This window comes from Carettochelys insculpta, chromosome 16, assembly GCF_033958435.1.
Source record: "Carettochelys insculpta isolate YL-2023 chromosome 16, ASM3395843v1, whole genome shotgun sequence".
NCBI lineage: Eukaryota > Metazoa > Chordata > Testudines > Carettochelyidae > Carettochelys > Carettochelys insculpta.
The window spans coordinates 35,012,628-35,035,469 of NC_134152.1; the positions used below are offsets into that span (position 1 = coordinate 35,012,628).

A 22,842-nucleotide genomic window follows, 5' to 3' on the forward strand; every position below is an offset into this window, starting at 1 on the left:
TGGCCTTTACTACATTTTTTGAAATCATTTGTGTCATGTCCTGGCTGTCCTCTTCTGGCTTTTGTGATTTCTGCTCATTGAATGTGAGGTGCTTTTGTCATTCTTTCACATCTGGCTAATGTGTTTCTTTTCAACCCTCTGCCTCTTTTGCCCATCTCTTTTCTTGTAGAGTTGAGCTGCAGTATCTATAGAAGTTTTGTACCTTTTTTATCTTTTTAATCTTTATATTTAAATAGTCTCCGAGGGGTAGCCGTGTTAGTCTGTAGCTTCACAAAAAAGCAAGCAGTTCTGTAGCACCTTAAGATTAACAGTTTAATTAATTAGGTAATGAGCTTTCATGGGTAAGCCCCGCTTCATTAGATTAGTGGGTCTTACCCACAATTAGATTGATGAAGTAGGTCTTATCCATGAAAGCTCATCACCTAATTAATAAAATTTTTATCCTTCAAGGTATTACAGGGCTGCTAAGGTTTAAATAGATTTTTAAATGGCACCTCTATCTCCAGTTACCCTTTGGTAGTAAAATCCCTAAATCCTTTGGGAATGGAATATTGTTACAGGGAAACATTTTGCTGCTATGTAATTTTTGAGAAGTAGCTGAAATACTTATTTTCAAAGCAGGAGTCAGCAATCCTATGGCAGCATTTGGTCACAGTGACTTTGTTTCTTTATGCCAAAGAATGATTGCAGATGTCTTCTATTGTGCACAGCAGACCCCAACTCAGTATTATGACAGGATGTCACTACTGACTTAGTACTTCCTGATGCTGAGAGCTGCAACCAGCTGGTCAGCTCAATAAAAAGTTGTTTGTACCTTTTCAAAATGAAGCTGGCTTCTGATAGGATAACACTTTTTAATTTTGTAAATGATGTGGCCCCAATTCAGCAAAACATGTAAACTAGCAATTAAGTGCCACTGACTTCAAGTGCTTTGCTGAGTGATAGCGGTTGTCAATTATGTATCACTTTTTTTTTTTTTAACCTGCAGAGCATTTTTATAAATGTATTGGTCTTCACATCACCTAGGAGGTAGGTTCTGGATTATAATGCCCATTTTACAGATCCTCAGTTGACATGAATGAAATCAGAATGTTTAAGTGTCTTGTCCAAGGGCACAATGTAAAAACTAGAATTAGGAGTCCTGAATCGCTTGCTTTAGTCATCGTGTGATCAGAATGTACTGCCTCTGGATAGAGTTCAGGTTGAACCTCTCTAGTCTGGCACTCTCTTGTCCGTCAACATCCATAATCCAGCATGATTTTAGTGAGCTAGATGACCACTTATAATGGGTGTTGCAGTTTCCTGTGATCCCATAAAGTTTGTTTGCATCCAACAGTCCTGATTCTCAGCGTTCTGTGCTGTTATTTAGCTGTGATTTACCCCAAGTGCCTTTTAAGAGCACGTTAAGCAGTGGGTGTGTTGGTAATGCTGCTAAACAATATTGACCTCCCATAGTCCGACGATATCTCTTGTTCGGCACCTGTCAGGTCTTGAGGGTGCCGGACTAGAGAGGTTCAACCTGTACTAGCTAATTTACAGGACATCACTTCTTTGGAATTGTCCTGTATGGACAATTGAAACTACCCTGTGATCCTTTAGTGTTGCATGTGTTAGGCAGTCTCTTCCACTTAATCAGAGCCTGATGCGTTATGGTGATTTCATATTCTTGACACTTAAGCCTTGAAGCCCTGATGTCCGGCCATCATTATCATTTACCTATGGGAAGCATTGAGGGATCTGGCCCATTTGAAAGTTGCTGGAATAGAATAACTGCTTATATCAGCCACTTGTTGCTAGATAAGGGGGCGCCAGATAGGAGCCACCAAATCCATGTGCTCCCTCTTGTACCAAAGTGATCACCCTGTCTTGTAGCAGAAAAGAATAAGTGAGCCCCAGTGTAACATATATTAAAGTGAAATGTAAAATAGCAACAACCATATGAACTGAGCAGAGGTATTTTCTAACTGTCTAGTCTAACGTTTGGTATCGTTTTTCTCTAGGATTACTGGGGCTTTCACCTCATAAATTTGTGCCTGCTTTAGGTCGTTAATCTTTCTTTACATGTTGCCTTGCAATTTCAGAGCTTTGCCACCATCTGGGATCACATTTTAAATGGAGTTTCCACTCAGTACGTTCCTTTTCATGAAATTATGTATATAAAAATATAATAAATATATCATGGCTGGTTGGTTTTAAATGTTTTCAGTGCTTTTGCAAGGGCTTACTCTGTGTGGAAAAGCTTGTCTTCTTTAATAGAGAGTCATAAGAGCAACCAGTTAAAGGATCATATTTGCAATATGCTCATAATTGGCAATTTAAAATATTGAAGTATAATTCCACCTTGTGTTTTACTGAGGAATGTGAGCTTTGTTGTTAAGACATCGCGGTCCATTCAGCATGCGATTGTCAAGGCTGCATTAGGAGAAGGGGCCATGTAAGAGATGTCCTTGGGGGCTGGACCCAATGACCTCCTGAGGTCTTTTCCAGCCTGAGAATTCTATGAAACACCAGCACACATCAAGTTGATACTGAAAATGAATGTTCAGGTTTGTCTGGTGCAACAATGGCTCAGCCTTTATTTGAGGCCAGGTTTGAGAGAGGAAGTGCGTTCGAAGGCTATGAGCTGTCATTGGCAGAGCTTATGGGGGCATATCACATGATAGCCCATGGAAGCAGAGATGAAGAGATGGCTGGGGAAGGCACGTGAAAGGAAGAGTGACTTAACTCATACTGGGCCTTCTGTTGGCCAGTTCGTGGAGGGGATAGAAAAGAGAGAGAAAAAGGCAAAAGTAAGAGACCTGCTGGATATTACCTGCCAAAGGGTAGATCAGGACCAAATACTTTGTGGATACTTTCAGTTTGTGAGATTGGCCACTCAGCTCTCAAGAAGGAATGGGTATTTGGGAACCCTGGAGTTGAGGCAGTGTCCATGGATTATTGAAATGCAGGGGGAGGAAAGGTCCGAGGCATTCCCCAGAAAAGTGGAAGCAAAGGCTGACTTTTGCCTCAACTTCTCCCCGATCCAAAGCCAAGTTCTCTCTGGACTACATTCTAATATTGGCTGGACAATTGCTCCTAGAGAGAGAGCTGTGTGTGAGTTAATGTTCTCTGTAGGCACATCCATTCTCCCAGGGATGTCTGCACAGATGTCCCAGGGGCCACCCTGGGGCTCGACCACTTCTGAGCTCCACATTCATCTGGGGCTTTGCCCCCTGAATTCCCCAATGTCAGTCTTCTGTGATGCTCCCTTAGAGGAACTTCACAGAGAAGGGTCAGGTGGTAGAAGGGAGGTCCCATAAAAGTGACTCTGTTTCTCTCAGCATCAGCCAGATCAGGAGGCCCTGGATTCCGTACACCTGGGTCAGGAAGAGTATCATTCCCAATCTAGCAGAAGGGGCAATTTCAACAATGGTTATTTGTGCAGAATTGGTTTACAGGCTGTGACCAGGGTTCCGGGAGAGTCAACTGAGGTCACTCAATTGGAATGAACTGCAAAAAATGGGGGAGCCACTCCCCAAAGCTGGTGGTTATTCCAATACTTAAATTTAGCTGCCAAGCACTAAACAGCCGCTGTCATATTTTACTGGTTACCTTAAATCCAACAGCACAGTTCTCTTAAAAAGCAACCCAGCTTTAAGCCTCCACCCAAACACCCAAGTCAAATGCGGTGAGGATCACTGAAGGTCTGATTCATCATATAAGAAAGTTCTAATGATCCCAGAGAGTTGTATACATTATTTCCCAGGTTAATGAATATTTCAGATCTTACCCCACATACATGCTTATAGCCAATTCTTATTAATTAACCTAAATTTTATTTTAAAAAGAAGTTGTATAGTGTGTATTGGTGAAAAGAGATCAGCACACATGAGTATTGTTCTGAGGTCAGATTCACAGTAGAGATGGTGAGCTCTGTAGTTGCAAAATGTTCTTGCTGAGTTACTCCATAGGTTATAATCCAACGTCCATATTCAGCGGGAATACAGGCAGGCTTGGAAAGCGCAGACTTCCCCTGCTGAAATTTCAGGAGATCTGAGATAAAAAGGATCAAGCCCCAGGGGTCTTTATACCGGACCAGGCTTCTCTTTGCTGTTCAGAATTTTTAGCTGAACAATAGGCAGAGCGCTGCAAATCCACAGGTATCCAGTTTATATCCATGGGTATCTGCAGCTCATTTTTGCAGATATGGATACAATTTTTTGTTTGCACAGGGCTCTAACAAGAGACAAACCTAGCGACTTATGTCCTGAGCATCGCTAGTCACTAGTGACACAGATTAATATCAGGCAATAGTTTGTCCCTTGTTTATGGGTGATTTGCTAGACAGTTCAAAGAGAGAAGAATACAGTGTAGACCAGGGTGAGCAAAATCAGGGGGTGGGCCCCCTCAGGGGGCATGAAATTTTGTAAGGGTAGGTTTGGTACAATTGGCTACTGTGTCTCAGGTTTATCCATCTCATTAAAAATCTTGAACTATGTTGCTGTATTTATGTAGGTGTTTTTCCATTGATATACCAATTAATAATTTTTTATGTTCTGCAGGTTTATTTTCTTGCACACGATGAAAGGGGCTTTCTTTTTCAAATGAACATAACCGAAATTTCAATTGGTTTGGATTACACTAGATAGGTTTGGGGGCCCCTGCTAATTGCAGTGATGAAAAGTGGGACCCACCTTAAAAAGTTTGCTCATCCCTGCTATAGGCAGGAGCCATTTGGCTACTTTAACAATATATATTTAAACACCTAAAAACAAAAACATCGTCTACCAGTGTTTTCCTAAAGGTGGAATTTGTGTTAGTTTCCACAACGTTTAACTGTTTCTGATCATGTGTCACGCAGTCTTCATCATTAGAAATGAAATATTGATTAGGAAAAGCACCTTCCCAAAAACGTGTCGTAGCACGTGGGTAGAACCTCTGCCCCCACTGAGGCCGAAAGTCCTCCTAGCCTCGGTCAGGGAGGGGTACATGGCTTATTACTTCACTGTGCAGTGGCACCACATTCAATGGAAGAAGCTTTTCCGTGTTTGATTAATGTTCCCCCTTGTATCCAGAGAAAGCTGTGGTTCCTAGTTCTGCTTTCAAACAACCTCATGTAACTCTATTAGTCAAATTTCTGCTGGTGTAACTGAAATCAGAGTCTGAACCATACTCGCTGAGCAAATGTGACATTTTGCTGACACCATTAATAACAGGCATTTTCCAAGCAAATAGAAAAAAATTAAATTGCAACAAGATCCTGTAACTTTCCTAAGTCCTTAGGCCATCAGAGTCGTGATGTCTGTTGCAAGCTCTGCTGATTATTGTAAGGCAATTCTGAACAAATAAATAGCCCAAATGTCTCGGCAGATCCTGGTGTAATTTTAGCTCTGTACTCCTCCAAGAATGTCCAAGATGAATCAGTGAATCTGTTATACATCTACAGTTAATTCTATGTACAGCAAGCAGCCCTAGGGCTTGCTATGTAGGAATAAAGTCAATAAACAGGTATGCTGTGGACCATGGAAATGTGGTCTTTATTAGTTGCACAGGAAAGTTTTGACCATGAGCTAGGGTGCTGTCTGCAACAGCAAACAGTTCAGTTATAGGTCTTCTTATTTCCCCCAGCTAATTTGCTGGAATCCAAAATCTTCCACTTCAGTGTACGCCTGGTAAAATATCAACCAGTGGCCATCTCTCACTCTCTCTCTCTCTCTCTCTCTCTCTCTCCTCATTTATCAGCGTGTAAACCAGGGCTCACTAATCATGAGCGGAGCTTGGCCAGGTAAGTAAATGTCACATACAGGAAACTTTCGCCAATGTTAGGGTATGTCTGCAGTCAGCCTTATTATGAAATAACTATTCTTTTTTTATGGGAAGAAGGGTTATTTTGAAGATGGGGTTTTCTTTCGAAAGAGCCGTGTCTAACACTGCTTTTCATCTTACAAAAGAATAATATGCAAATGAGGCACCAGATATGTAAATCTGCACCTCATTTGCATTTCCAGTTTCCCTCATTTGCATGCCTCTTTCGAAAGACGAATGCAAATGTAGATACAGCCACAGAGCCTATTTCGAAATAGAGCCATTGTACACACTATGGCTTAATTTGAAATAGGCGCTATTCCCTATCTTAGCAGCACCTATTTCAAAATAGCTGTTTTGAAATAGGTGCTATTCCTGGTAGAATGGGATTTGCTAATTTCGAAATAAGGCAACCGCTATTTCAAAATTATTTCAAAATAGCAGTTGTGTTGTGTAGACACTAGGGCTACGTCTACACTAGCCCCAAACTTCAAAATGGCCACGCAAGTGGCCATTTCGAAGTTTACTAATGAAGAGCTGAAATGCATATTCAGCGCTTCATTAGCATGCGGGCGGCTGCGGCACTTCGAAATTGACGCTCCTCGGCGCCGCGCGGCTCGTCCCGACGGGGCTCCTTTTCGAAAGGACCCTGCCTACTTCGAAGTCCCCTTCCCAGGAGATCTACTGGCTCACCAAATCCACCCACAAGTTCAAATCAGTATCATCCCTTATAGTAGAATCTGCATTGTTTCGTTTAGGGTGATGAAAAATTCTAGTGCTTCTATTTGGTGATAAATTCAAGCAACAAAGTTAATGGAATTTTGGCTCCTGGCTTTGTTGGGCCTCTTTTCTACTTCCCCTATGATATTCTGTGGTCTAGTCATGGGAATAAGGGGACTTTGAAGTAGGCGGGGTCCTTTCGAAAAGGAGCCCCGTTGGGACGAGCCGCGCGGCAGCGAGGTGCGTCAATTTCGAAGTGCCACGGCCGCCCACATGCTAATGAAGCGTTGAATATGCATGTCAGCGCTTCATTAGTAAACTTCGAAATGGCCATTTGCGTGGCCATTTCGAAGTATGGGGCTAGTGTAGACCTGGCCTAGGGTAGTTATTTTGAAATAACAGCTGTTATTTCGAAATGACTTTGCAAGTGCAGTTTTGTGTATCTGAACACAAATCCCCTGCAATATTTTAGAATACAGATACCTAAAAGTTTCAGGGGAGGATTTCTCCCAAGGTTGTTTCTCCTGCACCGTCTGCAGCCATCATTCCACACAAAACCTAGTGCCCAAACATGAAGTGTGTCTCTGATTTCTTTTTTTTTTCTTTTCATGCTTTTAGCTTTTTCTTCCAAGGCTTTGCTGGGCATAGAGGAGGGACTGCTTTCTGCTTTGAAAACCCTCCACATGCGGAAGGTTGGAGATAAGGGTTAAAAATGAACCAGCAGATTTTTTTTTTTTAATATATATAAAGTAAAAATACATGCCCTACATCTGAAGTTTATTTAGGTCCTTTGGGACAGTGGCGCGGCACTACGTCTCTAGTAAATTGCCAACATTTTATGGTTGTACTGGCGCCGAGTCAAACACACATCTCCTTGGCTTGTGTTGCTGTCTCAAAGCAGGCAAATTCCAGTATGTTTTTCTGATAGCTGACTATTACTGTTGACTGGACAAGAGAAGCTCTGCCCAGCCAGCGCTTTCAGTTAACTTTTTTTTGTTTTTTAATTAACCGAGCTACCAGGACTCAATTATTTTGATATTTCTTTACAAAAGACTCAGCTGCTCTGAATCACCCTGACACTATAGCTCTGCAGTTTAAGGCAGATGTAACATTTTTAGGTGATTGTGATTTTATTTTTAATGGGCTAATGTTAGTAATTGGAAGCTTTCGAAGGAGCTATTTATCTAAGTTTGCTTAAACATACATAAATTGTGTGTTTATGAGAAATAGAGAGAGAGAGTGAGTGAGTGATACCTGGAATTGTCAAAAGATCCTAAAAGACAGGTGCCCAAATCCCACTGACTTTCCTGGGAAAATGCCAGTCCATGTGTTTCTCTTCATACCAAACCACTAAATTGTGCATGTATGTGTAACCCAGAGGCACTGAGACCACTGAGAAGAGAGAGAAAGAGCTGCTCTACAGCCTTGGCTAAGAGGCAGTTATGCAGTAGAGGTACATGACTTTAGTCCCTAAGGTCATGGGCAGTCCCAACTGCTGCTGATCTGGGTCTGTTGGACTTACATATGTAACATACTTCATATAAAATCCCAGAAACAAGAAAATGATAATTTAAACTAAATAACCTTGTGTCCTCCATGCACAGACATGCACCTCCTCATGAGCATACGACTACATCACAAAGAGCTTACCATGACCTGAACTCTGCCCCAGCAAGGATACCAGCCTTCAAAGGCTCCCACCACCCTCCCCATGACCAGACCAGATTTCTCCCTTGCCACTCCTTTGCCCCACCTGTGCAGTTCTCAGAGCACTTGGGAACTTGGAGCTCTGAATTGCAGTTGTACAAAGGGAAGATTCTGTGGTGCTATGGAACTGGTGGCTCTTCAGAGGAGATCTACTGGCTCACCAAATCCACCCACAAGTTCAAATCAGTATCATCTCTTATAGTAGAATCTGCATTGTTTCGTTTAGGGTGATGAAAAATTCTAGTGCTTCTATTTGGTGATATATTCAAGCAAGAAAGTTAACGGAATTTTGGCTCCTGGCTTTGTTGGGCCTCTTTTCTACTTCCCCTGTGATATTCTGTGGTCTAGTCAGGTCTTTCCCCTAAGGAAATTTTCCTATGATTCTCATCCTGAGTTTCACCATTCCCTTGTTTCATACCAATCCTCTTCTTCATGCCCTTCTACTCGTCCTTGGTCTTTGTGCTGCTGTTCTCATCCAGGTGCGTGAACACAGGTATTGTTGTGTTCGTTAATCCAACAATCAGACAAGCTCTTCCTATTTCTTTTAACTTGTTAACAGGTCCCTCCAGACATTTATTCACTTTTGTTTCTTTTCTCTGATTTCCTTTCAATAGGTCAATATTTTGTGCAGGTATAATGTTACTGAGGTCTGGAAGACTTGTATGTGTGTTGTGTCAATGTAAAAGCAAGTTGTAATATCTAGAATTCATCATAAATGCTTAGCACGTACATTGCCTTTTACATTTTCGAAGCCCTGTCCAAGAGTCTATAGAGTGAACCTTCACATCCATTAGCTCTGAAAAGACAAAACAGAATCCTTTCTCTCACAGTGCCTGTACTTATACCCCTTCCAGTTCTTATTGTGTATCACCATCATTTTTATTCTGCCTAATGACATGAATGATCGTGGCCTTGGTTGGTTTCTTCTTTCATACAGAAACTGGGGGATTTATGCAGTGTTCTGGCTCTGGACCTGATAAGGAGCAGCAATATCACCGGGGGGTTGATTTTGGAAGGAAACCTGTAATAATATAAACTGATAGCACTCCGTGTGTGGGGAGTCCATTGATTTCAGCAGACTTTGATGCTTAGAGATGTATGGAGTAAAATCTGCAAAAATATCTGTCCCATTTTTAAAAGTGACATGGGCATGCAGGGCTCTATGTCTTGTTCAACTTAGCTCTGACTGTAAGTCACTTTTGAAAATAGGACTTAGTCTCAAAGTCACTTAGTCACTTTACAAATGTTACTTTCTCTGTCCTTAGGCAATTAATTTTAAACCCAAATTATGATCACTTAAATATCATCCTCATTAACTTTCTCAGTGATGATCACCGTAGCAAAACATCCATACAGATATGCAGATTGGATGCACCTGAGACATACTTGCAATGTGATTCTTAGAGAAGATGTTGTGTGGAAATGATATCAATTAAAAATTAGCATAAAATCCTGGGGTTTCCACCTCTTATTACAGCAGATCCATTTGTCACAAGCTCATGAATTTTTTCTGAATGACCCTAGTGCAGTTTACAGCTGCTTCTAGTGTTAAAATATATGGAGTCCAGACAAAAAGGTGACAGACGGATAAAGATTCTGCAGAAATTTTGCAGATTTCTTTGGAGTGATTGGGGAAACTTCCCTGCCGAATATGGAAAAATTCCCTTGACAGGTCTCTGGTTCCCACCTCATTACTAATCCTTGAGGCTGTCCTCTCCCTTACACTCTTTGACTTTGCACATAATGCACCACGGTTGTTAATGTGTGAGACTCACTCTTCTTGGTGAAAGAATAATATATGTAGGCCTATTTTAGTAGTGGACTATTCAAGGACAATGTGGGACTTGTTTTCCTACACACAATGTCGTAGTTATATGCAGAACAGCGTTGAGATTTCGCTAGTCTGAGAAGGAATATCAAACAGTGGGATTAAATCCTTCATCAGAGTTTATGCAATATTCTACTAATAAGGAAAGGCAGGGGCAGGGGCACCATGTGTGTTTACAGTCCCAGAGAAGAGCATTTATTCTGGTGTATCAATAGCTTTCTGTTGCATTTTAGTGCCATAGAGTTTAGTAATTTAGGATTCTTCAGGTACTTAGCACTTTAATGGTTCTCACTAAGGACATAATTAAACTCTAGACCCTTTAGGGAGAAAAAACAATTTATTGTGCATATTTTTAGAATCTGCTACCAACCTGCATACAAATCTGGCCGATGCAAGCCAGGAAGTGTGCATTAGCTGAAATTTAGAATTCATTTATCACAGTGAGCAGCCCCCACCAAATATCACTTGAGAATCACATGTTACAAATCTGTCCCATTAGTTACAGAATTAGTTCTCCCCGGTCTCATTTCAAAACACGTGTGGCAATTTTTTTTCTTCCTGGTGGAGATGCAAAGCATGGCTGTCAGTTTATTGTAGGTCGTGGTGTGTTGACACACACCACCACGTGGTTGCATACAGTTTTATATTTAAAAAGTAAAACTTTTTGTGGGCTCATCCAGCGTTGCAAGATTGCTTAGCCAAGATTTCCTCTCCATGTCAGTCATCAGTTAGTCTGGCAGTGGGTTTACCCAGTTCCTAAAGGACGGCTGCAGAGCTTGAAGTGGATCACAATCGCTATCTCTTGCTCAATTCTCCCAGTAGAGCTTCTTGGAAGCTTTCTAGGATGCAGGAGGCTGTGACTCAGCAAAGAAGTAGAGCTGAAGGTTTAATACGCCCTGAACAAAACCCATTAAAAAGAGAATGGAATGTTTCCCTCTTCCCATGGTTTTGACACTGACACCTCTTCATGACACAGCAGAGATGTTTTCATAGGAAACAGTTGCTCCAGGAAAGCACTCAGCATGCCAGAGTTAATTCACTTTTTTTTCAAGTTTCCCTCTTAAATTCCAGCATGGATTCCAGGCACTTTCCCCCACTGTGCTAGTGGGTATTCCATGGGTGGAATGGGCTGAGGCTAGACAGTTAAGGAGGTGGAGGGGGAAGCCACCCCAAACACCAGACAGCAGCTGTTGACTTGAACACAAAAGGAAAACAGAAGTTTCCCAGTGATGCGGGTGACTGTGTGTCAGGGTTGCTGGGGGCAGCTCTGACTCTCAGACTTGCTCTGGAACTCTGCTTTTGCCTCAACACCCTTTTCTGAGTAAACACTCCTTTCTCACCGGCAAAGCTACACCCTCATTCCCCAACCATATAGAATGCATTCAGGAGGAACACACACACAATGGGATCCTCTGGGCTTTCCTCTTCTTTTTGCCCCGCCCCTGCTTCCCCTCACCTATTTTTTAACCAATTGATCTCTGTCCTGCTCTGTCGCTCATGCTCACATCCACTTTCCCGTGACTATATTTTAGTTCGACAACATTTACAATTTTAAGAGGTGGATACAGTGCTGGAGAGGAAGGTCACATTATTGGTGATGTCTTGATATGCTCCATATGTTAAAACCGTTTCCTGTCAAAAACTCTTCCCTCCATCAACAAATCCTCCAAGGAGCCATGTATTCCCTGTGCTGCTGCTACAGTGGAACCCTCGGGTCAGGGACTTACTTGACGCATCTTTCCTGTCATATAGCTTCTCATCTACCAACATCTGTGTATGGATATTGAGGTTCGACGAGGACAAGTGCAGAGTCCTGCATTTAGGACATAAGAATCCCAAACACTGCTACAGGTTAGGGATCGACTGGCTATGCAGCAATTCTGCAGAAAAGGAGTCTGGGCATTACAGTGGATGAGAAGCTGGACATGAGTGAACAATGTGCCCTAGCAGCCAGGAAGGCTAACAGCATATTGGGCTGCATTAGTAGGACCATTGCCAGCTGATCTAGGGAAGTGATTATTCCCCTTTATTTGATGCCGATGAAGCCACATTTGGAATATTGTGTCCAGTTCTGATGCGCCCCTGCCCCCCTCCCCGCCACACACACACACACGAGAGAGAGAGAGAGAGAGAGTACGAAAAGGATGTTGACACATTGGAGAGATTCCAACAGAGGGCAACAAAAATTATTAGGGGGTTGGAGCTGTGCTTATGAGAAGAGGATGAAGGAATTAAGCTTATTGATTCTGCAAAAGAGTGAGGGAGGATTTGATAGCAGCCTTTAACTACCTGCAGGGGGTGACAAGAGGATGGAGAGAGGCTGCTTTGAGTGGTGATGGATGACAGAAGAGGGAGCAATGGTCTCAAGTTGCAGTGCGGGAGGTCTAGGTTGGGTATTTGGAAAAACTATGTCACCAGGAGGGTAGTGAAGCACTGGCATGTGCTACCTAGAGAGGTGGTGAAATCTCCATCCCTAGAGGTTTTTAAGTCCTGACTTGACAAAGCCCTGGCTGGGCTTTGAGCAGGGGGTCGAACTTGATGACCTCATGAGGTCTCTTCCAACCCTATGATTCTATATTTCTGTGAAAACAGGAAGGGAATAATACCATCCTCCCAGGAGCTGTGTTTACTGACTCTATTACAAATTGCAGAGCTCTGTAACTTCACTTTTTCTCTGGTTTCTACTATGGGATGAGTATTACTGATAACTTATGTACTCCTCACCACTTAGAAAGATCAGGATCTGGGATAAAGATCAGAAAATTCATCTGCGGGGTCAGGGTTGTCCCCGCTCACATGCAAATGTCTCCTTAAGGCAGGACTCAGGCTTGCTCTGTATTACCAAGTTTTGCCCGCCTCGCTGTGTCAGCGAGGAGTGTGAAAATATCACGTCCCCTTACAGATACAGCTATGCCAGCAAAAATTCAGAATCAGCACAACTGTACCAACAAAAGTGTGCTTTTATTGGCATAGTGAATGTTGTTCTGAGAGCTAACATAGCTATGTTGGCCAAACTCCCTCTGCTGGTATTCATGACGTTTCCACTATGCCAGCAGAACTATTCCAGCAGTCACTCCGTAGTGTGGACAAGCTTTGCAGTCCTAGTTTCGCATGGGACTCTTCTGCCCTGTGCCTTTCTTTCCCCTACAGAAGAGGGAGCTTCAAAGGCCGAGGAAAGTTCAGGTTGTTCTCATCACAGAACTTCTGCAGGCTGGCAATCTCATGGGAACAAGTTTCTCCATGCCTGGGTTTCATGTGTCCCACAGTGACTGCCTTTCTCAAGGATCTAAACATTTCCACTTCTGGTCCTCGCAGAAAGTGAGACAGCTAAGGGTATGTCTACACAGCAGCCTTATTCCGGAAAAAAAAAAAAAAGTTGTTCCGGAAGAGCTACTCCGAAATAACGCTGCTACATGCAAAAATGCATTTCGAAATAGGCTTTGTGTGGGTGGACACACTATTTCAAGATAGTGCCATTGGACACACTGTCTTATTTTGAAACAGGTGCTTATTCGCTGTCTTAACAGCCCCTGTTTCAAAATAGCTATATAACAGCTGAAATTAGTAACCTCATTCTATGAGAAATAGTGCCTATTTAGAAATAGCTGTTTGCCTTATTTCAAAATAGTGGTTGTGTTGTGTAGACACTAGTATAATTATTTTGAATAACAGCTGTACTAGGTAAATAAGTTGATTTCAGATATGCAATTCTAGCTAGGGTATTTGCATAGCTGGAATCGACTCATTTCCCTATTGAAGACCTAGCCTCTATACTTTCTGTCTATACTTATCTTCACCAGATGCGCAAAATCGAACTCCAGAAGATCATCCCGGACCAGCTTGATCTTCCGCTTAGTAAAGACAAACCCGAAGAGATCTGTGCACATCTTCACAACACACCAACTGTAATTAAAATGAAAGAGAGGGAAGGATGTGTCTTACATTTACCTCACTTTATTGGTTTAATTTCAGGTTATTTATTTGCAACCCTTCATCCCCCTGTCCGTTCTCCATTTTTGCTAGATAAAATTACACCCTATAATGCTGATGCTCTCTGGTTTGGTTTTGGTTAATATACCTGTGCTCACTTGCTCTCTAAGCCCATCCTTTCCAAAGGGAGAAGTATTGCCTAGATGTTTTGGAGTCAAGGTGGGAAAAACTTTTGATGAGTCTTTCTGCAGCACTGGGGCTTGTTGTGAAGAATCAAATGTCCAGATTAATTTAATTTAAAACAGCTCCCTTGTGTGGGGGAAGGGGTTCGAAGGTCTCCCCAGGGGCATTTCAGACTGATCATCTTGCTAAGCCAAGATGTCAAAAAACCATGACCCTCAGCCCACTTCTTGTACTGGATTTGGCAGAGTTCCTTGACCCCCTCGGACTAGTACATCCTGTTTCAGCGTCAAAGGAAGGAAGGATGTGGTGTCTTTTCCTGGTGGGGTGGGGGGCATCAATAGGCTCAAACCCAGATAGAGCAACAATCTTATTAACTCCAGCTTTGCTAATAGGGGATTACAATAGTTGTGGGATTTGGCAGTGGGCGCAGGCTCCATTTTCATGCACAGTGCAATGTTTTCCCTGGATGGTTGGTATTTTCGATTTTGCTGCAAATAATTTAAAGATGTGTTGCGTCTCCTTCAATTAAAAGAGTGGTTTTCAGCTATTGTTTTTAATGTCAGGGATTTTAAAACAATGCTAAGAAGTCTGAGCTTTCATTAGGCACATAAAGATGAATTGTTCACTCTTTTTTTATGCAGTATTTTTATCTGAGGAGGTTATTAACTGACAAGTGTTTGTTTTATTCTGGGTGATAGAATAAGCAGGTTGATTGTGCTACATAGAAGACTTGTTGGTATCAGGAAAAAAATCAGGATTATATATGAATAATTTGATCAAACAATAGTATCTTAAATTGGCATCACGCATTTGGAGCCCTTTAGTCAGATTGCAAGCATGCTGAATTAGAACAGAGAGTCCTGTGGCGCCTAAGAAACTAACAAATGTATTAGGTCATGAGCTTTCATGGGTAAAACCCACTTCATCAGATGAGTTGGAGCGGAAATCACAGAATCCAGGGTATATGTAACAGCAAAAGAAGTTATCTGTCAATTGTAGGGCCAGTGTTAATGAAGCAAATTAAGTGTCATTCACAGCATATTATGTGGAAATATGAATATTAAAGGGGGGACATTGCCTTCTGAGGAAGTGGGTTTTACCCAGGAAAGCTCATAACCTAATGAATTTGTTAGTTTCTAAGGTGCCAAGGGAATGCTGGTTGATTTTTAAAGTAACATACTAACATGGCTACCACTGACCTATTGAAATATAGATCACCTCTTAGAATCAGAAGACCTGACTTCCTTTCACTTCCTGGTTCTGTGACGAGCTAGGTTATGCGATCTATGTTCCCTTTAAGCTGAGTGCTTGGGCAGCCGCCCAGGAGAAATTCAAATACTGCCTATATGGTTAGCAGAGGACCCACATCTACCAACATGTGTGTCTCATGTTGGTGCACATCCACACATTCCTCAGTGCGCATGCTTTTGTACTTTGTGGGTAGTCCGTCGTGTCTGACGATGATGTCTTGAGCTTGCACAGGCTCATCAGTTGTGGACTCTCATGTGGCTGAGGAGTCCAAGCTTTGAACGGCATGGGCATTCGCAGTGGGGGCAAGGGATTGTCCTGGCTGTGTTGGTGTGGCGGCTGCTGTTGCTTTCTTCCTCTCGCAAGCATCAATGAGGCGTACGTGTCGCTGCTCTTCAAAGTTGTCATACACGTGTCGTACGAGAGCACGCCAGCCTGTTTGGTCTTTTGCATACTGCTCTAGCTGATCAGGTTTTAAACCAACATGAGCAATGCTGGCCGTCACGCAGTCTTTATACCACTTGCGAGGCCTACCTTGATTCCTTTTGCCCTGAGAGAGTTCACCGTAGAGGAGTTGCTTAGGGATTCTTGACTCCTCCATTCGTATGACGTGTCAGGTCCAGCGAAGCTGGGCTTTCGGAATCATGGCTTCGATGCTCGTGGTTCCTGCTCTGTCCAGGACTTCCAGTTTCATAACTCTGTCCTGCCACTGAATGTGCAGTATTGACCTCAGGCTGCATGTGTGGAAGTGCTCCAGCAGTTTTATATGTTTTCTTCCACACACAGATGGAAAAAATTAGAGGGAACGCTATTTACGACCTTAAGGAACTCATTGCTCTTCTCTTTCCCTTTGGTTCTTTAGCTGTATCACCTTTTTACGATACTTAAACTTGTTTTGGTGTCTATTGATGAAGAGGCTTTTTAAGGATGAAGCATTAAGTATTTGTGGGATTTCTATGGATTTAGAACTGGTCAACTAATACTGTGGGACGATTTCTCATGAAAATTGCTAATTTTTTTTATTGGAATAAAAAAATGAAATGTAAAAACTGTCAATGATCCTGGTTTTGAAAAACTGTTTTTTGGGGTTTTTTCCTCCCCGGTTTTTGATTTTTTACAGCAAGAAAACACAAAATTTAGAATGAAAAGGAAACGGTCTTCATAAATTTTCCTTTTGGGCAGTGGAGGAAGGTCATTTTCCTATCCACGGTTTCAAGAAAATGTTTAAACAACTCTTAGTAATGATAGTGGATACAGAAGGAACTTATTTTGAAATGTCACCTTTTCTTTACTCTTTCAGACCCAGCCTGTGCCCAACCCACTAGCCTATTACATGCACTGGTCACCCTGGTGGTTTCACCAGTTTGAGACGTTAAGCAATCACTTCATTGAGCTGGTGGTGCCATTTTTTATCTTCATGGGACGTCGCATGTGTATCATTCATGGTGTTCTACAGATTCTTTTCCAGGTGAGATGTTCCTTCTTTTGCCTTATTACTGTCACAGCTTAGTGAGTAGTTGCTTGGAGGTATTTGAAAGATACTGTAAGCCTCTCCCTCTTTTTAGATGCATTGCAGCATGACTGTACGAGGTCTAGGGAAATATATTAATACAAATGGTGGTTCAAGTTACGTCAATAGTTTATATGTAATGCATATTGATGGTTGTTCTAAATCACTGACGGACAGCTCTTTGCTGAGCTGCTGGCAATGAGTGTCTGGTCTCAATGCATTACATACACATTAACCTAGATCACACTTGTACCAATTAATAGTCTTATGGGCCAAGAGGCCAAGATTAATGTAGAGATTAAAATTAAACTGTGCCCAGGCCGTAGCTCAAACTGATGAAGTTGATAATGTTGGATGAAATTTCACTATGTATCAAAAAGAAGTATTTTTTGAAAACATTTATTTATTCTTTTTTTCAAAATGTTCTGTTTCGACAAGATTATAGACACATGTTTATGTTAACATTCAGCCTGTTTGTCATTGTTGGAAATGTTTGTTTCCTTTTCTTGTGATGCCAAGTTTTATCACTTTATTTCAAAACTAAAAATGTTCATTTGTTAAAATAAAAATGTTCATGTAATAAAGCAATCCATGAAAAATATCAAAAACTGAAAATTGTAGACTGTTCCTTTACTAATTCACATACAAATCTTTTCCCTCAAAATAAATTGCTTTGTAATTAACAAAAACTGAAGGTTGCACCTGAGAGTCAGAACGGTTGGAGTTTAAATGTTCAATGTCTTTTTTTGCATTGGGAAGCTCAAACTACAGAGATTAGTGCTTTTGTAAATAAATACATGTGAGAGATAAACTGGAGGACAGCTTGTAAACTGACTGGGTAAATCTCAAAACTGCTGATTGAATTTTAAAAGCCTGACATGAAAGCAAGGGGATTTTGTTTTCATGATGAAATACCCTGCCTTCCCAAGCACACCCTGTTACAGCTACCGTGGCACATGTGGCCCATTTGCTCTCTTTACCCACCTTGTGGTAGATTTCTGATGCCATTTGATGCTTTATGAAGTCTCTCTTCTGTGCTAAATTCAACTGCAAATGAGAGCCAAGACTGAGACATGGTGTGTTGGGTTAAAAATTGATTCATTTACCATTTGATTGTCTTTGTACTTGAAACAATCCGAGACCCTAGTTTAAAAAATAAATCCTATCCATATAGGAGTCTTTGATCTGTAAGAACTTAGTGCCCATATACATTTCATTCTGCACTATATAGCCGCCAGTAGTGTTGTGCAGAGCTAGTCAATGTTCCTGGTGAAGTGTGATTGCTATAAAAATGATGATGCTCTGGAAGATTGTTAGCTGTCTTTCATATCTTTTTATCCGGATGTTGATTATTACTTAAGAGCGTTATCCTGTCACATGTACTGTTCAAGTGTATAGCCTCTAGGCAACTCTTTGGAATGTCTTCTTTTTTTTTAACCTTTGGCTACATCTACACTACAGCAATCTGTCAACCCAAGTTACTCTTGGAAGAGATCTTCTGGCAAAACTTGTGTCGACAAAGCACGTCCACATACAAAAGCGAATTGAAAGAGCAATCCACTCTGTTGATAGAGAGTGGCCAGGCTGCCCGGCCACTCTCTTGATAGAACAGCAACCAGAAGCTCAAGAAACAGGGCTGCCCATGAACTGTAACATGAACTGTCCACAGAGGGCTTCCCGGAGCAACGGCAAGGCTTTTTTGTCAGCAGAAACTGTCAACAAAGGTGTTATTCCTTGTCGCAGAGAGGCAAAACTCTGTCAGCGGAAGTGCCGAGTTTTGCCAACAGTCTGTTGACAAACCACATTTTTTGTGTAGAAGCTCCACAAGTTTTGTTGACAAAACCCTGATTTTTGTCAAGTTCTCTAGTGTAGAAATAGCCTTTGTGTGGTAGCATCAGCCAGCTTTCGGTAGTTAAGTAAAGCATTCTGTGGCCTCTGCTGTGTATTCTTCTGTGTTGTTGAAAGAATAAATTCAGAATCAGTCCACATAGCTACGGCATTTCTAGGGTGCCTGTTACTTCAGAACCTGAGCGCTATCCAGTCTCTTGAGAAATCAGCACCACATGCTTTGGTGCACAGGTCCCTTGCTGCTCAGCTCTTCCAAAATTACAGTTTAATGACCTAGTCCTGGAAACTATTGTAGTAGATATATAGATTTTGTGGCTTGAAAATAAGACATTTTTGGATATGTGTGGTCCCTTTTCCTATTGTGATAAACACTAAAGATTTAATAGAGAACTGATAGAAAATTGGCTCTCCTTAAGCAATGGGCGTGCTAGAGCTCCCTCATGCATCAGATCTCCCAAGTATTGATATTTAGTCATTAGCGCTAGATTGGCTTATTAAAACGCCACTGCTGGGCAGTTGAGAGGAGCAGGAGTTGCAGCTTCATGCTGCAGGGGCGTGTGATCGTTTTGCTCAGTTGGGATGCATGCATTTGTTTGGTTATAACAGCAGGCTGGCCCTCACCCCCAGCTGGGCTCTGGAGCCATATGTGGTGTGGTGAGTTTTGTGCTTGGATTTGCTGCAAAACCACAAGTCCTCAAGGATCGTTTCAGTTACCGGCCCATATTCAAACCTGAGCGGCGTTTCACATTGATAACAAAGCCCTAAACCATTTAAATTTGTTCTGGGTTCAAAGATTTGCTGCCAAGATTTCAGTGTGTTACACTGCTTTGAGAAAACGCCAGTTTCTCATTCAAATCCATCCTCCCCCACAAACCAGAAAACAGCACAAATACTTTTGCATTATCCATTTACCATCTCTTGTTTACTGTATATATTTGGGGTCCTTTTATATGTAAAACTAATGCTGAGTGTCATAGCAAAGTAAATGAGTGCTGCCCACTCTACAACCAGACTCCAACCTGGAGATAACCATTCGAAATTCAGTCTTCTTGACAGAGCCAGCAAACGGGCCAACAACTTCTCAGAGGACCCCCTACTGGGCAATATGACCCCTTGTATGCTGCAGAATTTAAAAGGGGAGGCCTCTGGGATCTCAAAAAGAAAGGTACATATAATAAAGGCTCGTAATGACATAACGTAAATACATCCCTCTGACCGCCCTTTAATTGGCACTTTATTGATAGTTCGCAATTACTTACCTATTTCTATCACAAAGGCGTCTGCGAGGGGAAAAAAAGGGTCTCACTGTAATAAGCAGTCCTGGAGCCTTTATAGCGTTTCAACAAAAAGCTGTTTATTTAATATTTACTGCCCTTTTCTTCATTCAGAATGACTTTTATTGACAATACTTCTGCTCTGCAAAGGAAGCCATAAAGTTTAATGTTGATACACCACTTAATTCTGTTTTTCAAGATTTGAATTGACATTACATGCAAGTTTTATTGGACATTTTATAATTGTTATTGGAGTCGTGGTGGCTGGGCTGAGTGAGTGTATTTTTCCAGATTCCAACTGACATGGAGAATACTGCTTTGTTGGGAGACACCCCCCGACTCCACCCTCACTTCACCCTCCCACCAAAAAAGAAGTTTGAATTATTCTTTTGTCACCCTGACTTATTCTTCTGAATTATTCTTCTGACTGTGTCACCCTCTAATGAAGACACTTTGACTGTTGCCAGTCCCGAGGCAACTTGTAAGGTGCTTGTGAGGCCAACAGAACTGAGGACAGCACTCTCAGGCTATAACTTGATGACAGAATTATAGTCCGGTTGTGCTGTATAGTGCATTTATCATTTGCAATATGTAAGGTAGACCATCGGTAGTCTTAGCACCCAAAGGCTGGTCTGGGGAACCAGTCAGCAAAGTCTGTGTCTGGGCCCTGGTTGTTTTTTGGAAATGCAGATACGTACATAGATACCACGCTAGTCCTTCCTCATCATGATGCTGTTCATGTGAGCAAGGCAGAGAAGCTGAAATGATGGGAATTATATGGGCTAGACACCCACCTGCCCCCCAGACTCAGAGAACTTGATCCAGCTGCCAGTTCCAGAAACCCCCATTAGTCTGAGCCAGTCAACCAACCCGAAAGAGAGAACTCTAAGAACACATCAGCCTTGTAACTGCTGCTGCTGCTGTGTTTGTTTAAAGCTGATGGGTGGAATTGAACATGGAACCCCCCTGGAGCTTAGTATGTGAGCCTCTGCCACATGAGCCAAAAGCCAGCTGCCTAGTGGATAACATTGTAGCGCCAACTCATTATTCTCTCTGTAAGTGGTCTCAGTACCACTAGACAGGACAGTACACCAAACCTGGGAGGTGTGTGAGTTACACCTGTCTTTTATTTTTCCTGTTGGGTTTGTTATTACTGTCTTGAACGTGTTCTCTGGAGTAAAGGGAAAAGATTTTGAGCCTGTCCATCTTGACAAACATCCCTTTAACAAACACTGACTGGGATTTGACTCTCTGGCTTGATCCTTAGGTAGGGATGTGATTCCTGTGAGCCTAAGAGTATCCCAGTGCTAGAGGGCCGGGGCACACTGGTATCAGGCAGTGAGTTTCAGTGGGCTTGACTAGTTCAGTGTCTCCCCAGTTCACTTGTGCCATAATCTCTCTGTAGGGGCGGTAGTTGGAGTTCTCATTAGAAAGCTGATAACACACTGATCATTACTATTCGTGCATACATGGTAAATGATCAAAGGACTGCAAATGTAAAGGAAGCACGGGATTAAAATGTGTTTGAACCAGATGAGTCTAGTGCCTGGGTAAACAGGCTTTTTCCAGACACAGGAAAGGCCAAAACGTTGATGCTGGTACAATGTCAAATAATTGGCAATCATAGCTAGTCGTTCATTGGCACATCAGAGGCTACAGGACAGATCAGTTTGCATTGTAGAAAGCCCCAGAGGAGAAGAAACCAGGATGGACCATCAGATGCCACTTTTCCCGCAACAAGGACACAGGTCTTTGAGAAGGGTACATTTCAAAAGTTCAGTGGATCATGAGAGAGACAGGCAAAGAACCCCCAGTGATCGCTCACCTAAGACAACAAAGGAACCAAGTGCTATGGGTTTTGCTGGAGATTTATCATACTTTGTGCCAAGACTGTACAGTAGTTTTGCTAGGTCTCAGTCACTAGAAAGTGGTTTTCAGTCGTATTTGTTTGTAACCATTTTGGTCTTTATCCATTATACCTGACCTCCCTTAAACCTCTTTTCTTTTTCGTTAAACTTGTTTTATTCTTAATCAGCCCAGTACTGCGTTTACCTTGACACGAAGAGTATCTCTGGTTAAAACAACAATTTTTTTTCTTTTTAGTGGAATAGTGCACATTGTTCCTCTTCTGAATGTTCTAAGAGGGGCCTGGACATTTCAGGGCAGATAGTTTAGGGGAAACTTGGAACTTGGTCTTGGAACTTGAGTGTGTGCTGAGATCATTTGGCTTGGAGTAACCAAAGCAGGTGGAGACCACTGAGTGACTGAGGTGTAACAAGCAGGCTGCTGGAGTTAGAGCTGCTCAACGCGCAGATACCTGGTGTATACTGGCTGGGAAGAGCCAGACAAGGAGGTGTGGCAGCAAAGTGTTTTAAAGCACCCAGGGTTACAGGATGAGCAGAGACAAAATCTCTCACTTGCCTGAATTGAACTCCCCAGTAAGTCTGACAGCTTTATTTGTCAGAAACTTCTTAGTGTAAACAGACCTTAGTTTAAAAGGCAAGTGATGAGTGAGATCAACGCTGGCTGGGTCCCATTAGAAAAATCATTACTCGTCATTATTAAATGTCAGATTGCCAGGGTAAAGGCTTTGCGACTTGCAGCTGTGGGTGTAGTTCTTGCAAGCATCTGCACGTAGCGATATTCTTGGTCACATAGTAGTGCCCAGAGCCTGTATCCCCAGGACCGAAGGTGAGTCGAGAGAAAATGTCACCCAAGATTTCAGAGCAACCCAGACAGCCCCCATCAGCAGTTTTATCCCCATGGCAGGCTCTGAAGCAGCTCTCAAGCCGCTAGCACAGCTGCTCGTG

The 22,842-nt window shown here is 42.2% G+C and overlaps 1 protein-coding gene across 2 annotated transcripts in view; it reads left to right on the forward strand.

Moving 5' to 3' along the window:
* LMF1 (lipase maturation factor 1) overlaps positions 1 to 22,842 on the forward strand; it is a 359,674-nt gene that overhangs the window by 241,223 nt on the left and 95,609 nt on the right. For both annotated transcript variants that reach the window (XM_075010688.1, XM_075010687.1), the window contains one exon: positions 16,701 to 16,868. In XM_075010688.1, the coding sequence (XP_074866789.1) occupies positions 16,701 to 16,868 (168 nt within the window). The remainder of the gene's footprint in view (positions 1 to 16,700; positions 16,869 to 22,842) is intronic.